Genomic DNA, 18,917 nt, shown 5'->3' with positions numbered 1-18,917 from the left:
TCTGGTGAGGATGGGAGTAAAAAGAATAATCTCTACCTGTGGGGTTGAGAACCCTCCAGGAGTCAGCCAGCTGGAGGTCGTGCAAAATTTTGCGGACTTTTTGGTATTTGCGGGATACAAACCTTCGAGAGCCAGTGGACGCATCTAGAAGTGGGTCCATGATCCAGTTAAAATCTCCACCCATAACCACCAAGCCATCTAGGAAAGGGTCTAAGGAAGCAATGTGTGAGTGTAGGAAGGCGTACTGGTCTTGGTTAGGGGCGTAGACAGCAATGATAGTATAGGGTTGTCCGAAGATCTTACATTTAATGAGGAGAATTCTACCCGGAACTATTTTGTGGACTGAAACGTCAGAGAGTTGCAAGTTTTTCGAAAATAAGATCGCTACTCCCTTGGATTTGCTGTTGGGTGTGTTGCAATAGTAAGCGGAGGGGTAGCGACTGTTAGAGATAGATGGATTTAAAGCGGATATTTTAAAGTGGGTTTCTTGCACTAGGGCAATATCTGCTCTCTCGGCCCAGAGCGTTCTAAGTAGACTAGATCTTTTTTCTGGGCTATTGAGGCCTTTTGCGTTGATCGATATGATCTTAAGTTTACCTGGTGTACTCATATGTGACAGGGATTGAGAGTGTATCTAAGGTCGAGTGACAGGACAGGAGGAGGAGAAGGGTAGGGGGGAGTGGGGAAGGGGGGAGGTGAAGCGTATAACAGAACACAATAATCATCAACAGAAGAAATAAAGAAACTCCCGCTGTGGGGCGATTGGCGGTAAGACCTGCCATCGTCCCAGGAGGCACGTAGGCCTAGGGCGGGTATGGGGCGAGGGAGTCGCCACTAGATTATAGAATCAAAAACATAAACCTGTAATGAATGACAACAATACAGTCCTAATAAAGCATCTTAGTAATGGAAGAAACTTATATTAACATGCAAAAAACCTTATATTGGCAAAATTAGGTTCGTTATTTTCCTTAGTGAGAAAAGAAAAGAAAAAAAAAAAAAAGGAAAAAATTCTATCAACCACTAAGCAAACAGATGGTAAAGGAATTAACTACGGGTGTCGAATCCCCGTTTTTAAGTGTACGTTAAGAGCTGAAAGACTGGCCCACCGTGACACTTTCGTAAACCGCCAAATATGGCCAATACCTGATAGGGTGGTCCACGTCCTCAGCTCCCACCCCACTGTGGTATGCATTGGAGTGGTCAATGAAATCAGTCAGCAATCTAAACACATTACTGTTAGGTAGTGCAAATCAGATAGGAAAAAAAAAAAAAAAAAAACACAATAAGAAAACATAGTCACCGGTCCCGAATATGTCGTGTTGTAAAGTAGCAGTTCTATCTGGAGACTCTCCTGCAGACGTTCAAGTAGGGCTAATGTCTGGTGAGGGCGAGCCCCGACTATTTTTCTTTTTGGAACTGCATACTTGTTGCCATGGCTCATCCCGCGTAGGTAGTCGGAGTGGAGAGATGTCGGTGTGATGAAATTCCCAGTTGGGAATATCTAGGTTGGGGATACCCAGGGCTGAGCAGAATGATGGTAGTCCAGTGAAGGAGTTTAGGGAGTGTAATTTCCCAGCCGCAGTCACTTGGAGGTTGAAGGGGAAGCCCCATTTATATTTCAATTGACGCTTGCGGAGCTCTGAGGTGAGCGGTTTCAAGGCTTTCCGTTGCTGGAGGGTATGCCAGGACAAGTCCTGATAAATTTGGATAATGGAGCCATTAAAATCAATTCCGTCTAACTGGCGTATTTTGCGGACAATATTCTCTTTCTGTGTGTAGTAGTGGAGGCGACAGATCACGTCCCGGGGACGGTCCCATGGGGAACCTCTGGGCCTCAATGCACGGTGAGCTCTGTCGAAGAGAATGGTTTCTGAAGGGTCACTACCCAAGATCTCGTTGAATATCTTGGTAAGGGCATCGGGGAGACTTTCCTGAGTGATATCTTCAGGTAGGCCCCGTATGCGGAGGTTATTTCTTCTCCCTCGGTTGTCCATGTCTATCATGTGAGATTGAAGGGAGCGAATCTCAGCAGATTGGGTGGAAATAATTTCTAAGAGCGAGTTACAGAAGGTAGCCGTTTCCCTCTGGTGCTCTTCTACGGCCGTTGTGCGGTGTGAGATTTGGGACAGGTCCTGTTGAATGGAGGCGATTTCTTGTCGGAAGGTTTGTTGAATGTCCTGTTTTGTTGGAAGCGTTTTCACGTATGCGAGAGCCTCCCTAATTTCTGAAAGTTCTGCCAGCAGTGGGGAGGTTTGGGTGACTGGTGTTGGGGCTGACGAGGCGACAGGTGGCGATTCATCCGCGGATCTGGAGTTGGTGTTCTGGAGGAACGGTCTCATGTCTGTCTGGGACATGGTGTCTTTAGGATGAGAAACTGAACTTTTTTGAGCAGGTTTTTTGCCTTTGGGCATCGTTAGCAATCATAAGCACTTCGGGTGATTCTTAGGACTGATGCAGGGGTCTTGCATTGCGGTCATTACCAGTTGGTGGGGTCATGATACGTGGCGACTCCCATGGGCCTGGCTTTAGTCGGTCATTTAGGACACTGCGCGTTCACTTCAAGCCGACCGTCTTTTGCGGTTGGCTCAACCGTGGGTGCGGTATGATTAGCAGAGAGTCTATTCCTGTTGACCCTTATGTTAGCAAGCAGGGGTAAATACAACCATAATCCACCTAGCAGGGCGCCTGGTGCAGAGAGAGCTAAAGCTAATATACTCAGTGTGTGAGCCTGGTGGTGCTGCAGCAGGGTTTAACAGTTCCAGCAGGATGGAGGTTGGCAGGGAGGACTGTGTTGAGATGAGGCTACAGCTCCCTTTATATTATGATGAATTTCAGCACTCTGTATGAGCAGGGGTGCTGCTGCTGCTGTGGGGGCTTTATCTCAGTGCCTCTACTAAGATGGCCGCCGCCAGGCCTGAGAGGGAGACTGAGGTAGAAAAAGGAGCCAGGTACAGGTAATCCAGGCTTACCTTCACCCCTCTGGCGCAGATGGGACGTCCAGCGATCGTCTGGGGAGGCCTGGGGGGTCTCAGGGATGATTTTGGAGGCTCCAGCGCTATTTTCGCGCTGCGGAGCTCAAGACGCGGATTGCGCCGAAAATCGAGGCCCCGGCTCCGGAGCTCGGGTAGGCCCCGATCTGCAAAAGCCTGGAAACAGGCTTCCCGACTCCGCAGCCGCCCGCTCTTGGTAGCGGAGGGGATGGGGGGCTCAGAGGAACTCTTTGGGCACTGTTTAAAGCCCGTGTGCCCCGGTGGACCCGCGCTCAACATCCCATCTTTAATAGAACTCCCATCTTAGTATATTTACTCACTATAAATGAACAAACATTAGAAGGTTATCGGGAATACTTCTTGAGTATCCCTTATTCGAAATGCTCGGGACCACGAGCATTCCGGATAAGGGAATATTCCGGTTTTTGGAATAATTTTTTTTTAGCCATACTTACCTGCCCCTGGTGGGTCCCCGATGGTCCCTCGGCGTCCATGGAGTCCTCCGGCGTCCACGACAGGCCACCAGTACCGTCTCCAGCAGTCCCAGGAGTGCTTTGCGCAAGTTCCCAGGCGCGCCGGTGACGTCACCGGCGCGCGCGCGCACTTGCGCAAAGCACTCCTGGGACCGCTGGAGACGCAGGAGAGGATGCTGAAGGCCTGCTATGGACGCCGGAGGACTTGGTAAGTATTAAAAGAGGGTTGGGGGGGGGGGGGGATTTGAATTATTTTAAAAAAAACACGGTTTTTGGAATAATTCGGATACGGGATACCCGACCTGTACTGTATTATAAAACCACTGATAAATGCTGTTCTAGACTAAACAAGCCTATAATCATTTACCTAGAATAAAACGTAAAAAGTTTAGTTTTCAAAACATTACAAATATATCCTACCCAATTCTGAGGTGAAGGTGTACCCGCCACAACCATAGTGACTGTTTTTTTTAAACATTTCTCTTGAAAAATATAAATTCAAGACAGATTAAAGATGCAATTAAAATAATTCTAGAGTTAAATATAGTTACTTTATTTTTCAAGGAACAACGTTAACTAAAGCATACCATATCAACTTCAGATATGCTGTCCAGACTCTCCACTTGTACATCGACCCCAACAGGGATTGCAGGACCTGAAATAAAGTTGAAAATAACTAATAATGTTTTTATTATATATTGTATTATGTGACACTCAAGTCTATTTAATGAATTGTGGTGAAAGGATCTCTGGTACCTTGCTAGAAAGAGAATGATCATTTTACACTGTTTAATTTCAGTTATCACACCAGTGGGGTAAGGGGGAGGATTACAGTCACAAATCATTATTCTTTTATGAAGAAATTATTTTTTTTATTTAAAGAGCACAAAAACTAGGTTGACAAATTCACATAATGACTTTATCACACGGAAATAACATATGGTTGCAATGCAGAAAAACATGTAATTACAATCTGTTACATTCATTAACTGCTCTAAATGATGCACACTTGGAACATACAGATATTTATTATTCAGGAACAGTTATTTATTATTCTGGAACAGTTATTTAATGGTTCCATGCAAATGGTGGCACACATACACACAGGTTTCTCTTAAAATACCACAAATTAAGTATCTGCAACGTTCTTAAAAAGTAGTTTTTTAACAAATGCTACACTTTAATAAATATTACAAAACAGTCCTTCAATTGTATTACTGTGTAAACGGTACAATTCAGGGTCACTTTCCAGGGGCGTAAGTTCCTACCAGGTGCTCGGAGGCGAAATAGATGTTAGTGTCCCCCAAGCACACACAATATAATAATAATAAAATTAAATAGTTTTTAGAATGCTTACTTGCCAGAAGTTCTGCCACTGTGCTCAGTCCGGGTCCACCCCTGAAGTACTGTTTTTTTGGTGGTGGCGGGAGGATGGTGGCTCGCTGGCTGCCCATAATCAGAGTTGGAGGAGGAAGCTGCAGGGCATGTGCAGCAGCCCTCCTCCAGACGCAGCAGCCATATTTGTTTGGGGCTGCCAGAGTGCCACACTCACTGGCAGTGCTGCAGACACGCCGCTGTCAGTGCACCCATCCAGCGCTACTGATCACCGGCGGCTCAACTCAGATGTACAGGAGCAGAGCCACTAGTGCTGTCGGGTTCCCCACGAACCACCAATGTTAGTCGAGCCGGGCCCTGGGTCAGTACCCGCCTAGTGCTAGCTCTGCAGTTATAGATGTGGTGCCGGTTCCTCTATGCTCCCCTGATGGGTAACGCCCAGTGGCTAATGTCTCCATTGCCTCCAGGAGTTACGCCACTGTCACTTTCTATTCGATTTGGACTATATAGTCCAATCAAATAGAAAGTGACCCTGAATTGCACATGTACATATACATGTATGCAGTATTGGGATCGAAAGCTGAAATAGACTGTGCAGAAAAGTCTATTGCTACTTCGATCTGCTACGATGCCACTCCCATCCTTCCAGCACGGTCCCTCCCTTCCTGCCTGGTCCTGGTGGCTGCTACAGCGCAACGCGTTTAAACACCTTATGTAAGAAATCGGGCCAGATGTTTTACATCAGGGGTGGCCAAACCTGTCATTAAGATCTACCAACAGTTGATGTTTTTCTGGCCACCCATGGATCTATAGTAGGAATAAATGCAACATGTTTGAAAATGTGACAGTTAGTAATGGCTACATCTGTGCACCAGCTAGGTCATTTGACCACTAGGTGGACTGTTGGTAGATCTCAAGGACCGGTTTCACCACCCGTTTTACTTGGGTGCACGTTGAAAGTAATTTTCATCCCAAAAGTTGCGTGAGCATAAGGTTGTCTTCCCTATATTATACAGGAGTATGATGATGTGCCGGTGATGCATAGCGACACAGCTAGAATGATGCAGCATGAGGTAGTAAGGAGCGATATGCTGCAATGTATACACCAGAACACGCTGGATCCCACAACAAGAACATACAGTATGAGGACACATCTGTAGGTTACAATCCTCTGAGTAAACTGTACTGAGCTTCCTTGGAGGAATAGCTGCATTGTTAGTGACGGCAGAAAATATACTGCGCACTGTATGTATCAGTCTCTGACCTTTTTTAGTCACTTTATACCTATTTAGTTTTGCACAATTAGACCAATGAGTGAGCTTTCCCTTAGCAAAGCAATTCCATTACCTCAGAGGAGATTTTACTAACAGACCCAAATACTGTAATACCTGAACAACTGTCTCTGTGAGGGGAATGTGAGATAAGCTGAACCGAAGTAAATTCCCTTTTAATCAGGTGGCTTTAATGCTTTAACAGTTCTCCACACAGAGTATGGAGCTAACTGTACAGTGTCTTTGCTTCCATGTGTGTAACTGATTTGTGTCTGTCAGACTTGCTCCTGTAGCTATTCAGCACTGCCTGAGCCAAAGACATCAAGATTTTATTTCAATGCAAAGCTCCATCTGTCAATTATCATGTAGGGATTGGGAAAGGCTCCATGGAAGGGCACACAGGAAATCTCTGTAGCCGAGTGTCACTGAATTCCAGTATAGTGCATCACTTTTTCAACATTTTGTTATGTTACAGCCTTATTCCAAACTGGAATAAATTGACTTTTGAAAATGTAATAAAAATAAAAAAAACTATGAAAGGTGCATTCTTTTTTAATGAGCAAATACAGCAAAAATAAGTAGATGAACAATGATATTATACTTATATTATAAAGTAATTATTTGCTGGATAAGTACAAGCAGTGGTGGCTCCAGAGGTGGAGCTGCAGCACAGTTCCAAATTCAGATAGGGGAGCCACACCAACTGCCAAGGAGTCAGTTTGGAATGGCCGTTAGTGTGGCTACCTTATTTAAATTGTAAACTGTGCAGCAGTCCCCCTTCTGAAGCCACCACTGGGTAAAAGTAAAAAACAAGCTAGATAAGATAGAATCTTTTTTTAAGTTTTCTGTATATATCAGACCACATAGTAATCTGTCTGGCCAATGTCCAGCCACACTGAGACAACAGCCCTAGATCTTGCAACTGAAAGACTTGGGCTTACAAATGAACTTATAGTAGGGGGGAGGGGAAAGGTTACATAATATAATAAAATAAAAAATATTTTACAAGTTCAAAAGTCGAAAAAAATCCTGTGCTAGGAAGATGTTTTGCTTTGTTTTGGGATCCAAACTGATAACCCCTATGTTTGGGTGAGTTTGGTTTCCATGAAACCTGCACATCTCTTATATTTTATAGTTATGCTATATACAGTAAACAGGATCTAGGTACAGGTGTGGGCCACATACAGGTTTCACTCGCTTGGCATGTAGAATATAATTCTCATGCACCGTGTGTCACTATTACTAGTGCTAGCAAGGCCATCAAGTTTTATCTTCTTAATTAATTACGCAGTCATTAATTTGAGCAATCAAACCTTTACCTGCCTTCTACTACATACTCCACCTTCATTTCCCTGTACTGCCCTCAGGCCTCTGATCTAGTTCTCGATTACTGAAAACATTATTTCTGTGGTTTGTATAGTTAATTAAACTGTCATCATATCTGTTATAATGTTGCATAGATGTTCTCCTGTAAATATATATATTTTTTAACTGCCCCGTGTTTGTGCTGCTGCGCTGTTGCTTACAGCCAGCCTTTAGCCAGTATTCATGAACACTATGGTGGTATAAAATGACTGGGAATGATTGTTATTGAGGTTAATAATATATATCATTAGTTTACAGAAAATCCAGGTCCAAAGCCAAAACACTTGAGGGTGGTTTTGGAAAATCCAAAATACGATGATGAATTAAAACAAAAAATAACAGTACAATTTAGTACTCAACAATCAAAAATTTATGCTTTGGACAAAAAAAGTTGTACAGGTTGAGTATCCCGTATCCGAATATCCATTATCCGAATTATTCCGAAAACCATACTTTCCAGAAAGTGAAAAAAAAATGGTTTTTTTGCTAAAAACTCACCGGGGACATTTGTAACAGCACTACTGGTGACATGATATGTAACTGGCACTATATATGTACAAGAAAATTACTGCGTGGCATTCAAATTCAATATCTGAGATAGTACACACATTTTGTTTCATGTTTTGAAACCTTGTTTTTTAAACAAATAAAATATATTTGTGTGTATTTTATGTGGTAATAAAATATATTTGTGTTTATTTTATGTGTTTATACAGCATAAATGCAAGAAACTTCAAAATACATCATTGAAATATTAAAATATTCCGAAATACGGAATAATCCGTTATACAAAATTCTCCTGGTCCCGAGCATTTTGGATACGGGATACTCAACCTGTATAAAGTTATTGTTTTCAGACAAGAGATTTCTGACATCTGTCTACATATCTTGAATGACAATTGATCTTTAAGCTGTATATGGATAAAAAGAAACCATGGAAAGGTTTTTGTCAATTGTCAAAGGGTCTTTTTGTGATCTAAAGTCAGGTTATGAATTCCTCAGCGCAGGTTTGTAGATGCTCACATACAAACGCTGCTATAAGCAGGGCTATTTTTTAGCAGGCTCCAGCAGGAGCTGAGGCCCTTATTCTAGTTCACTCTTTCTGACAAAATATTTCTTAGATGGACAAAACCATGTGCACTGCAGGTGAGGCAGGTGTTACTTGTGCAGAGATAATTAGATTTGGGTGGGGTTTTACACCTGCCTCACCTGCAGTGCACATGGTTTTGTCCATCTAAGAAATATTTTGTCAGAAAGAGTGAACTAGAATAAGGGCCTCAGTTCCTGCTGGAGCCTACTGAAAAATAGACCTGGCTATAAGTATATGCCGGCATGTGATATGGTCACTAAAACCGTACACAATTTGCTGCAGGGGATGTGAAGACCTAAAATATCACAGTGCTATAAGCTCAGATATCTTTTTATGACATCTCCAAGCTTTATTATTATGTTCCCTCGTTTCCATCTGCGATTCAATGCTATTTACTTAAGTTTTATTTGGCCAACAAAATCATCTTTACTAATAATAAGGTCATTCTTCTCTTGAAGCAGAATCACTGAAGCTGAAACACAATTGTACTAATGGTCTTTCTTATTACTGTAAAGCATGTCATTCCCAGATATTCTTTACTGTTTATTTACACTGGAATTCACATAGATATGACATCTCTTGAAGCAAGTTAGGGTTACAGATGTAAACGGGCATGTTATATCACAATGTTTCATATCCTTGTATCAACTTGTTTACATCAGGTGGAAGAAGGGTTAGTGCTATACTGTTACCCAAAACAGGCACAGAGCTACAGAGGCAATGGCTAACAAGACAAAAACTTCCATTTATGAACTGTGATATCTATAGATAGCATACATACATATATTAAACACTCACGCTCACAAATTTTGGGTAGATGTCCTACTACGACCATTCAAGAAGTTGGGAGATATGCATATGTACAATAAAGGTCCATACACACTGGGCGACTAAGCCCAGCGTGTATGGACAGCGATGATCGCGTTCATCGCTGCGGGGAAAGCCGCTCAGTGCATACACACTGACTGGCTTTCCCCCTGCCTGGCGCCGATGGAGGGAGAGGACGGCATTGCATAGTGGAGCGCTATGCAAAGCCGTCCTGAAAGACGCTCATCTGCTGGTATAACCAGCAGATGAATGGCTTTCCCGGTGATGTTGCGGGAGCGCACAGCAGCGCTCACCACCGGGCCATACACACTGGGCGGCTTTGAGCTGAAAGCTGCTCAAACCTGCTGTTTTGAGCGACTTTCAGCTCAAAGTCGCCCAGTGTGTATGGGCCTTAATACAATAGTTTTGGGGCTATTTTAATACTTTCATTGTCTCAATCCTTCAGTGTGATAACTGAATACATCACATGGATGTATTAATTTTCATGTGCAGGGACAGTGTTGGCAAGGAAGTTCTGGCCCTGCGGATGCACTCAGCAGCTTTACTGGTGAAAACGCTGATACCTCTTAACAGGCGATCTTTTTCTCTCATTAAATGTTCTGAAATTGTTAGATTTATTTTATGGTTGAATAGGGCAAGAACACATATGTTTAACCCTTTGAGTGCCAACATTGCTATGAGAGATGTGCAAAATATCCACAAAAAATTTCAGCTTCGCTCATGGTGACTGTTTTTTTTAACTAACGTTTCATTAATTGACTTCAGATCAATTGCCAGTAATAAAGTGACTCATATTCCTCGACTGCGGCCCTGCCATTTTTAGTGGATACTTGGACGTCTCTCACAGCAAAGTTGGGACTCAAAGGGTTAAAACTTAGAATATATATATATACTGAGTGTTAACAGAGGACCAAATCTCACAGATCACCTGTTGAGACCCAACATATAACCTGCAAAAGCCAACCAAGATTTGTGGCTCGCAAAAAAGAATGGGTGTTACAAGTGCCTGGGATGTGCCACTTGTCGGGCACTAATTACAGGCACTTTTTTCTGTCATCCACATAGCGGCACGAAAATTTATTTAAAACATCGACTGTACTGCCAATTAATCTACTACCTTATTTGCCCATGCGGCCTAATGTACGTTGGTAAAACCATCCGAATCTTACGGGAAAGGATCAACCAGCACAGATCCTCCATCCGGTTGGCCAATTCCACTGGTACCACCGACAAACCCGTGGCTGCACATATTATGAAAGAGAAACACCAACTATCGACTTTGAGATATATGGCCATAGATTGGATTCCCCCCCATCCCAGAGGTGGTGATAGGGGTCTCATGCTTCTGAAAAAAGAAGCCCAGTGGATCCACCGGTTGGATACTGTGTGCCCAAGAGGCCTGAATGAGAAGACACATATGAATATATTCCTTTAGAGAGGTTTTATATCATTTTCTTATAAGTAGTCAAGTATTTTGAAATGACTATGTCTTTGCCCAGCTTGAAATTGAGTATGTACTTGTAGTCATCACACTCTGCAATTAAGTAAATATATGAATTAAGTAATATATGAATTTAGTAATATATGAATTGAGCTTAAGAATATGTTTCCAGGACGTTAACAGCAATAGGTTTTGATTTTAACATTGGCTGTGCAGTCTGAGAGTGACACTCTGAGTGAGTTGATCCCCAGTGGGTTGCCCTTCGGACTTTACAGCTGATTTTTAATTGAGTGTTTATGTTGTTTGTCTATTATATGATACATTACTGATGAATGAGATGTAAACTTGAGGCAGTGAGTTACCAGCTGATCGCCAGTCTCTCCAGAGGTTTTTTCTAAAAATATCTGGATATAGGCAAAAATTATTCTCTGTACCTTTAAACCTACATCTCCGTGTAGGCAAAAATCATTCTCTGCACCTTTAAACCTGTTTATCCTTATGTAGGAAAAAATTATTTTTGTACCTTTAAAACTTTCAAACCTACATTTCTATGTTGGCTAAAACTATTCTCTGCACCTTTAAAACCTGTTTAACACAGACAGTGCTAACCAAACATGGCTGTGCGTTTCAGGCTTGTGCCATGAAACGCAAGACAGGATGTCAATAGAGCCCCATTCTGCTAATATGCAGAAACTTTAGTAAAGGCAACTGAGCGCCCCAGGGACATTGAGTGAGCGGTACACACCACTTCCAGGTGCGCGTCAGAAGGTGATGAAGCGCACATGTTAGGTAGTCTGTGGCGTCTTCCAGTATTTGCGTTCCAGGGCAGTGGAACGCACGCCGGAGGAAGCAGTGATTAGGCTTAGGATGCCACTTGATACATGGTCTTGTAAGTTGTAAGTAAACTACAGGATATGCAGACATGATTCCCTATGTTTAAATATGTGATATAGTGGATTTGTCTGTGATAATTGGCGAACAGCGGGCACACTTCCTGCCTCAAGGGTATTTATACAGTGTAAGTGATCATGGTGAAATTGACTTCTGGGGCTGTGACCCATCCATCTCTTTGGTCTTGACAAAGGGCACGCAGTGGCTCGAAACGTCGGCAATTACATTGAGACTATGGTGATGTATTAATAAATTTTACCTGCATCTAAGTTGGAAGACTGGTGAGTGCTCTCTATACAAAACTTTATATTTGGCTGCAAGCCTGAGTTTGGCACCCCAGCTGTTGAAACTTGAAGATTGAGTGTGCCGGTTCTATGAGTTCATATATATATATATATATATATATATATATATATATATATATATATATATATAGGCGTAGTGTTCAGCCCGGCACTCGTCCTAAAGAAGCTCAGCTACTGCGGTGCCTTCTTGGAGCAATGGTATAGAGAAACTCTATGAACAAGAAGAGGCACTCTAGAGGTCTTTGTAAAAGTGAAAAATCTTTAGTGGAACAAAGCCAACGTTTTGGGGTCTGCTAACCCCTTTGTCAAGATGCACCTCATAGAATTGCTCTATATATATATATATATATATATATATATATATATATATATATATACTGTACAGTATATATACCATCCGGGTACCTGGGAAGGGACTAAAGGAGCTCTCGCCAATATGTAAAAAACTATTTTGTGCTTTAGCAACAACGAAAAGGGGTTTGTTATTCGCACAGGACCCTCATTATACTTGACGAAGAGGAGATGGACCCCCTATGTAATTTTATACTTGGTATATTCCTTCAAGTTTTACTATATGGGAGGTGTGCTACCACTGGACATAGATAAGATATATACGCGCAAGGGAAAGAAAATATATGTCACGGTGTGGTGCACCTTTAATGACTCTCACAAATAAATGTTAACTTTTATTGACATAATTTTAAAAAGTAGCGAAATAAAAAAACACACAAAACAAAACAACTTAAATGTGGTATGTTAAAAAATGCTGGCTCACTCTCTCAGCACACTTAATTTGTTATATATATATATATATATATATATATATATATATATATATATATATATATATATAGCGAGAAAGGTGTGCAGCACTCCAACCACGATCTTTGAAGAAAATCAGCTTTTATTGAACAACGTTTCAATACCACATCGATATTGTCATCAGGTTAACAAACATAAAATAATACACACCTTATATACCCAGTGCAAGTGGCGTCCAAAGGGGTGTGTATCAGCCAAGCGCGCCAACAGCGTCAGGTAAGACAGGTCAGCACGCACAACAGACACACCTCCCCTGGAGGCGCAACAACGTGACATCACCCATCCCCATGGTAACCCTGTCATAACAAAAATAGAAGAGACAAGCGTATATGGTGCCGTAAGTTTTACAAATGATACTAAATAGTACAAAAATTACATCAAGTAAAAAATGAAGGACAGCACAATGGTGCTGATATAAAAATCACATAAAAAAACACACTAAAAAGGAATCATTTGTATTGAGTGACTTATAAAAGTGCTACCGTGCAGATGTGTTATACGTACAATACACAAGAAATCGATCAAGGAAAAATACAAAGTCAATATTATGTAAAAAATTCAAGAATAAATAACTATGGATCAATACAAAATACAGAACCAATCAGGTCAATTAATGAGGATGGCTATGCCCGACTGTTCGTTAAGCCCATGTGGGGTGAGGGTCCCCAGACGGGCAATCCATCGGGCCTCACATTTAAGAAGCATGACTTTTCTATTGCCACCCCTAACAGGTACAGGAATGTGGTCTATCATGCGATAACGGATCGATGTCAGCCCATGTCTAGCCAGCAGGAAGTGCCGAGCGACCGGCTGGTCACTCCGACATATATATATATATATATATATGCACTGTTGACAGGTAATTCCCGTTGACACTTCTATGTTAAATAAGTAAATTGTTTCATGAAATAGTGTCTAATTCGGGTTGTGCTTATACTTGGGGGTGCAGGGCACTGTGTAGGGTCTATTAACCTGATATGTGTTCACACAGTTTGATACCCCCTGTGATTGTTGGGCTTCAAATGGTTAATTTTGTTGGTCTGTAGTGCTGCAACAAAGGGTGGTGAATGTTTAGCAGTGTGCCACAACCTATTTATAAGGTTCTCTATATTGGCACTAGCACATATTGTTCATATTGTAACAATATATGTGCACAAAAATATTCTGCTACACCACACAAACAATTGCAACCCTGTATAGCGATGAAAATAACCAGTGTGATTTTGATGTATACATGTATACACTGGAGAGTTATGTTACACTCCAGCACTATGTCCGGGGGGGGGGGGGGGCAGTGATATTGGGCACAGCTCAAAAAAGTCAACACATGTGTCGACTAATGGTTAACACATGGTTTGAAAGGTCTTGTACATATATGAATCACTGTCCGCTGAGACCAGCGATTGTCTATGTATTAATTTAGTCACAGGCTTATTAGTTCATAGGATTCATAAATGAATTATAGGACATTGTAGTTGTTAACTGGGCTCACCCGGCCACATTGCTATGATATAGCCAGTACTGTTATGAAATACGCCGGGTTAATGCTTAATGAGATAATAATTAATTTATGAATCCTATGAACTAATAAGCCTGTGACTAAATTAATATATCCTTCTGGAAAAAAGGTTGTCCCTATATCCCACTCTGGGGCCCAGATTTACATGCTCTAGAACCTTGAATTGAATATGTTCTATATTGCTATTGTGATGTTGTTTGTAATGTCTGGGTACTGTATGACCTTCAGTTTTGTTCTTAATTCCCCAAACATGTTCTTGGATTCTTATCTTCAAGTGGTGTTTGGTCTTGCCAATATACTTGAGGCCACATGTGCACTCAAGCACACTGTATAAATCACCCAACTTTATTGCAAATTACCAGACTCTTCAATTTATATATTTTGGATCCATTAGAATTAGTAAAATTTCTAAAATCAGGTTGTGCAAATCTGCTAATATTGCACTTATTACATTTATAAAACCCCTTTGCTTGGTCCCAGGGTTGGTCACTTTTGTTTTCTTCTGTGAGAGCATACTGGGTGCCAGAGTATATTTAAGATTTTTTGCCTTTTTGAAAACTACATCAGGCTTCATTGGGTGGATTTTATTTAAAATTGGATCTGTATGTAGAATATCCCAGTGCTTCGCCAGTATTTTTCGAATACTCTGTTCCTGGGAATTATATGTAGTAATAAAATGAATATGAATTACTCTTACTTTTGTATTTTAAAAAGGTATTTTCTATCCATAGTCTTTGTTCTTTCCACAGCTCCTCTTAAAACGTATTCTGGATATTCCCTTTCCACAAATCTCTTTCTATATACTTCTATTTGATGTTTCTGTATAATTTATTTTTATTCTTAAAAATTGTGAAAGTGGAGTATTTGTTTTCCACTGCTTCTTGTGGTTGCTCCTAAATTAACATATGAGTTAGCATCAAGCGTTTTCAGGAAGTTCCTTGTGACAATCTTCTCCTCTTCACTTCAGATTGTCACAAGGAACTTTGTGAAAACGTTTGATGCCGGTTGAGTCTCTGCGGTCCTTCTGCATGTGATGTATCGCATGCAATCCCCATTCCCCACTGCAAGGAGGGGGGCCAAGTCAGAGATCATTCGTGCAGCAAGTATGGGACCTGCCGGGAGCGGTGGAAGGCCTGGGAGCTCGAAGCCTCCCTGCCTGCGCCAGATGCTGCAAACAGCAGCAGGGGGGAGAAGGAGGGCTGGCGGGGACACAGGCAGCAGAAGCTGCCTCCCCGAGGAGACTGGGCAGGCAGGGCAGGCGGGGAGGTGGAGGGAGCGCTACGCTGGTCCCGCTCGTGCATATGTAATGAGCGGGACCCAGTGCAGTGAATATTAATGAGCGGATCCCCACCCCCCTGCTGACGTCATGTAAATGTACACATTACAGTTCACCATAAAAAGATGTTGAATGCAAAACGGTCAAACATGGCGAAAATCACGGTGAAAGCAGTTCTCCATCCTAGCGTTGAATACACTCTCAGCAAATTAGAGTCATAACCCTATTGAAATACACCAGCGAATTGCAGCATGAAATGGAGAACTGGCCGGCATTCACTGTTCGCTTTCGGTGAACAGTGACTGTTGAATAGAGTGAATCAGATTCTCAGTGAAAACATTCACCGCAGAGCATGAAAACAGCCCGATTCACTGAAAAAAGCGGTGAATCCAGAGCATTGAATTCTGGCCTCTGTCTGTATCCAATCGTCTCCTGCTTTTGGAGTGATTGCCTTTAATATAGCCTGACGCCTAAGAGGGCATAGGGCATACAGAACCTCTATGCCTAGCCTCAACAGATAGCACAGCAGATCGCACATGCGCAGTAGCACAACGGTCTCCCAAAGGAGAATTGAAATGCTTATATTAGCAATCATATCACTTCTTACACATCACAGGGGCATGCTCCTATCACAGACCCTGTCTTTGCATATGTTCATGTTACATTTGGGCAAAACTTAATTTACCCTTATCACAATAAGTGGAGATAAATAATTACACACAATAATTAATGAATTTGTCCATTATCCACTCCAAACAGTAAGCAGATCAAAACAAATTAGTTAGGTGTACAATTTTTAACTAGACGCAGAATCCCATCTGAGACTGGAGGCTAGAACAGTACAGCAATTTGATTAAGCGAGGGCTGCATAGGCATGAGAGCATTTAAGAGCCTGTGAATTTTGTGATTGTCTCAATAAAGTTGTAGATATACCTATTACCCATAGAGGCTTAGATGTGTGATTGATAGATGGTTCAGCCAATTAGGTAGCCAGGGCGTGGTAGCTTGTGCAGGGGTATATTAGGAGGAGTCAGATGACGCTACTTCCTCTTTGAGTCTGGTATCCCACCCTCCCTTCCGATGCACTCTCAATTGCTACCCAGCCCATTGGCCATCACCTAATTTGGCTTTACAAAATCTTTAATTAAAATAGGCGTTTGTTTCATAATCACCGCTATGATTAACCTTTTGACCGGAGCTGGTCTCCAAGCGCTTTCTTGGCCATTCCTTTACAATAGGGTCATACCACTTAAATAAATATCCATGACCTTTTAACTTATGCAGTTGTTGTCTGTGTCGTTATTTTTAGTATAAGATGTGTCAGCGTGATTTATTTCTAGGGGCAATATAGAGTTAAGTTAAGGTTAAATGTCAATCATTATAATTCAATAGGCGCCCTAAAACATGCTTGGGATAGACATATGAAAGGCCTTATAATGAGCTGATGATCAAATAGAATTGTTGTAACCTAAAGAATACAAGATGGACAGACTAGATAGGCCAAGTGGTTCTAACAGTATCTGCCTTCAAATTCTATGTTTCACTGTTATGTTTCTATCAGTGCATGAACATATGTTAGTATATAGCATATTATCACAACTATGCATTGTTGTGGCTTTGGATTAGATCCCAGATAAAGCATCACTTGTATGGTGTATGTATGTATGTACTGTAACATACTGGCAAATTAATAGGCATGTGATGAAATCGGCTGTAGTATGTGTATGTTGTGCAAATCCACTGAGGCCATAACTGATTGGAATGAATAACCATCTCTGATATTACGTTGCTGGGCAATATGTTGGTGCTCTATAAATAATGGATAATAGTAATACAGTAATTCAATTTGCAAAATCAGTAAGCATATGACGTACTGTACATGTCTATTAGCAACTTAGCTCATCATGTCTTAAAAAAGAATGAATTATGCATTATTTTATATTTGTTGTTGTTAGTGTATGTTTCGAGCTAATCTGTGATTTGGAGGCATCTCATGTCATGTTCTTTACGTATATCGCCAGCATCAAAGAGGATTTGTTCATTCAAGTAATCAGAGTACTGTACTGTTCTCTTACTCTTGCCTGCTCCTGTATCTAAGCTTTCCAATAACTGCTGCGTAATGAGATATACTTTACCCTTCATTCTCATTTTCTAAATTATTTTAAACAGTTAATCTCTTTTTGTATCTCAACAAACTGATTTGATATCTGCCTTAATCTCTGCCTAGCCCAACACAATGCAGCGCAGTTGTTTTTGTTGACTGCCATATCACTGTAATATAACTTTATTGCACAAATTGTATACAGATTCCTCTGACATGATAATACATCATTACAACTTCTATTCCTCACTTAACCTTTGAACTAAATGACATTAGAATATGTTGAGTGTTATTTAAAGAAAATTATAAAAAAAAAACACAGTACATATTTGTGGTACATGAAAAACGTTATAAAATTAAATAGATACATGGGGCTAGAAGTCGTGCTATTTTTTTTGTAAAAAAAAAGAAACAGACAAAGTCCCACAATTGCAGCAAATCGCAGGTGCTATTTGCAGTAGAAATTGCATGTTTTGCTGTGACCCCCCCCCCCCCCCCCACAAACAAAAAAACACTTAAATATTGTGCATGCAGATGTTTTCTCATTGAAAACTTCCCTCCCCAGAGGCATAACCAGCCCTGTGCCCTTTGAGAAGGCCCTGGTTTGAGAGATTGGGGGGGGCGGGGGGGGGGGCGATTCTGGGGTCCACCCGGAATTTCTAAAACCAGCACCAGACTCTTTTTTTTAACATAGTATACTAAAAATCACACCCTATTACATTTCACTAATGGTGTTGTCTAATTAATATTGAGAAAGTGAGAAACAACTCAAGAAAGAAGAGGCATGAGGTTGTTGAGGTTCCTGTAAGTATGTACATATAGGTAGGGATCAATGTAATTAGGACAGAGTTTGCGAAACTCATATACATAGCCTGAATGAGCGCATCAGATAAATGCAACATTCAATTAGAAATGGCAATTCTTCGTACTCGCAGTGAGGTTGCATGACTTTTACAAAAAGTGACCTGGGAGAGGGCATGAAAAGTAGAGATACCATCCTATTCCCCAGAAAACAGTGTTTCTTGAGATAGCAAGACCATATAAAAGGCTGCTAGTAGCCATAAGGAAAGTACAAAAGCAGGCTTTCTCAACCTCAATCCTCAAGACACACACCTAAAGATTTACCTGTCCAATCAAAGACTCTGAATTGATAAAGCCGCCTTGTTGAGCGGCAAAACTAGTTTTCAAGGACTTCTATACAACTCCA

General features: G+C 41.4%; 1 protein-coding gene across 1 annotated transcript in view; it reads right to left on the bottom strand.

The window, feature by feature from the left end:
* The window catches only part of GABRR2 (gamma-aminobutyric acid type A receptor subunit rho2), a 141,600-nt gene that overhangs the window by 24,004 nt on the left and 98,679 nt on the right, over positions 1-18,917 (bottom strand). Inside the window, exon 3 of the mRNA XM_083177068.1 lies at positions 4,054-4,121. Within this exon, the coding sequence (XP_083033194.1) occupies positions 4,054-4,121 (68 nt within the window). The remainder of the gene's footprint in view (positions 1-4,053; positions 4,122-18,917) is intronic.

The sequence above is a fragment of the Crinia signifera genome, chromosome 3 (assembly GCF_055691185.1).
Source record: "Crinia signifera chromosome 3, ASM5569118v1, whole genome shotgun sequence".
NCBI lineage: Eukaryota > Metazoa > Chordata > Amphibia > Anura > Myobatrachidae > Crinia > Crinia signifera.
This window is presented reverse-complemented; position numbering and strand designations above follow the sequence as displayed.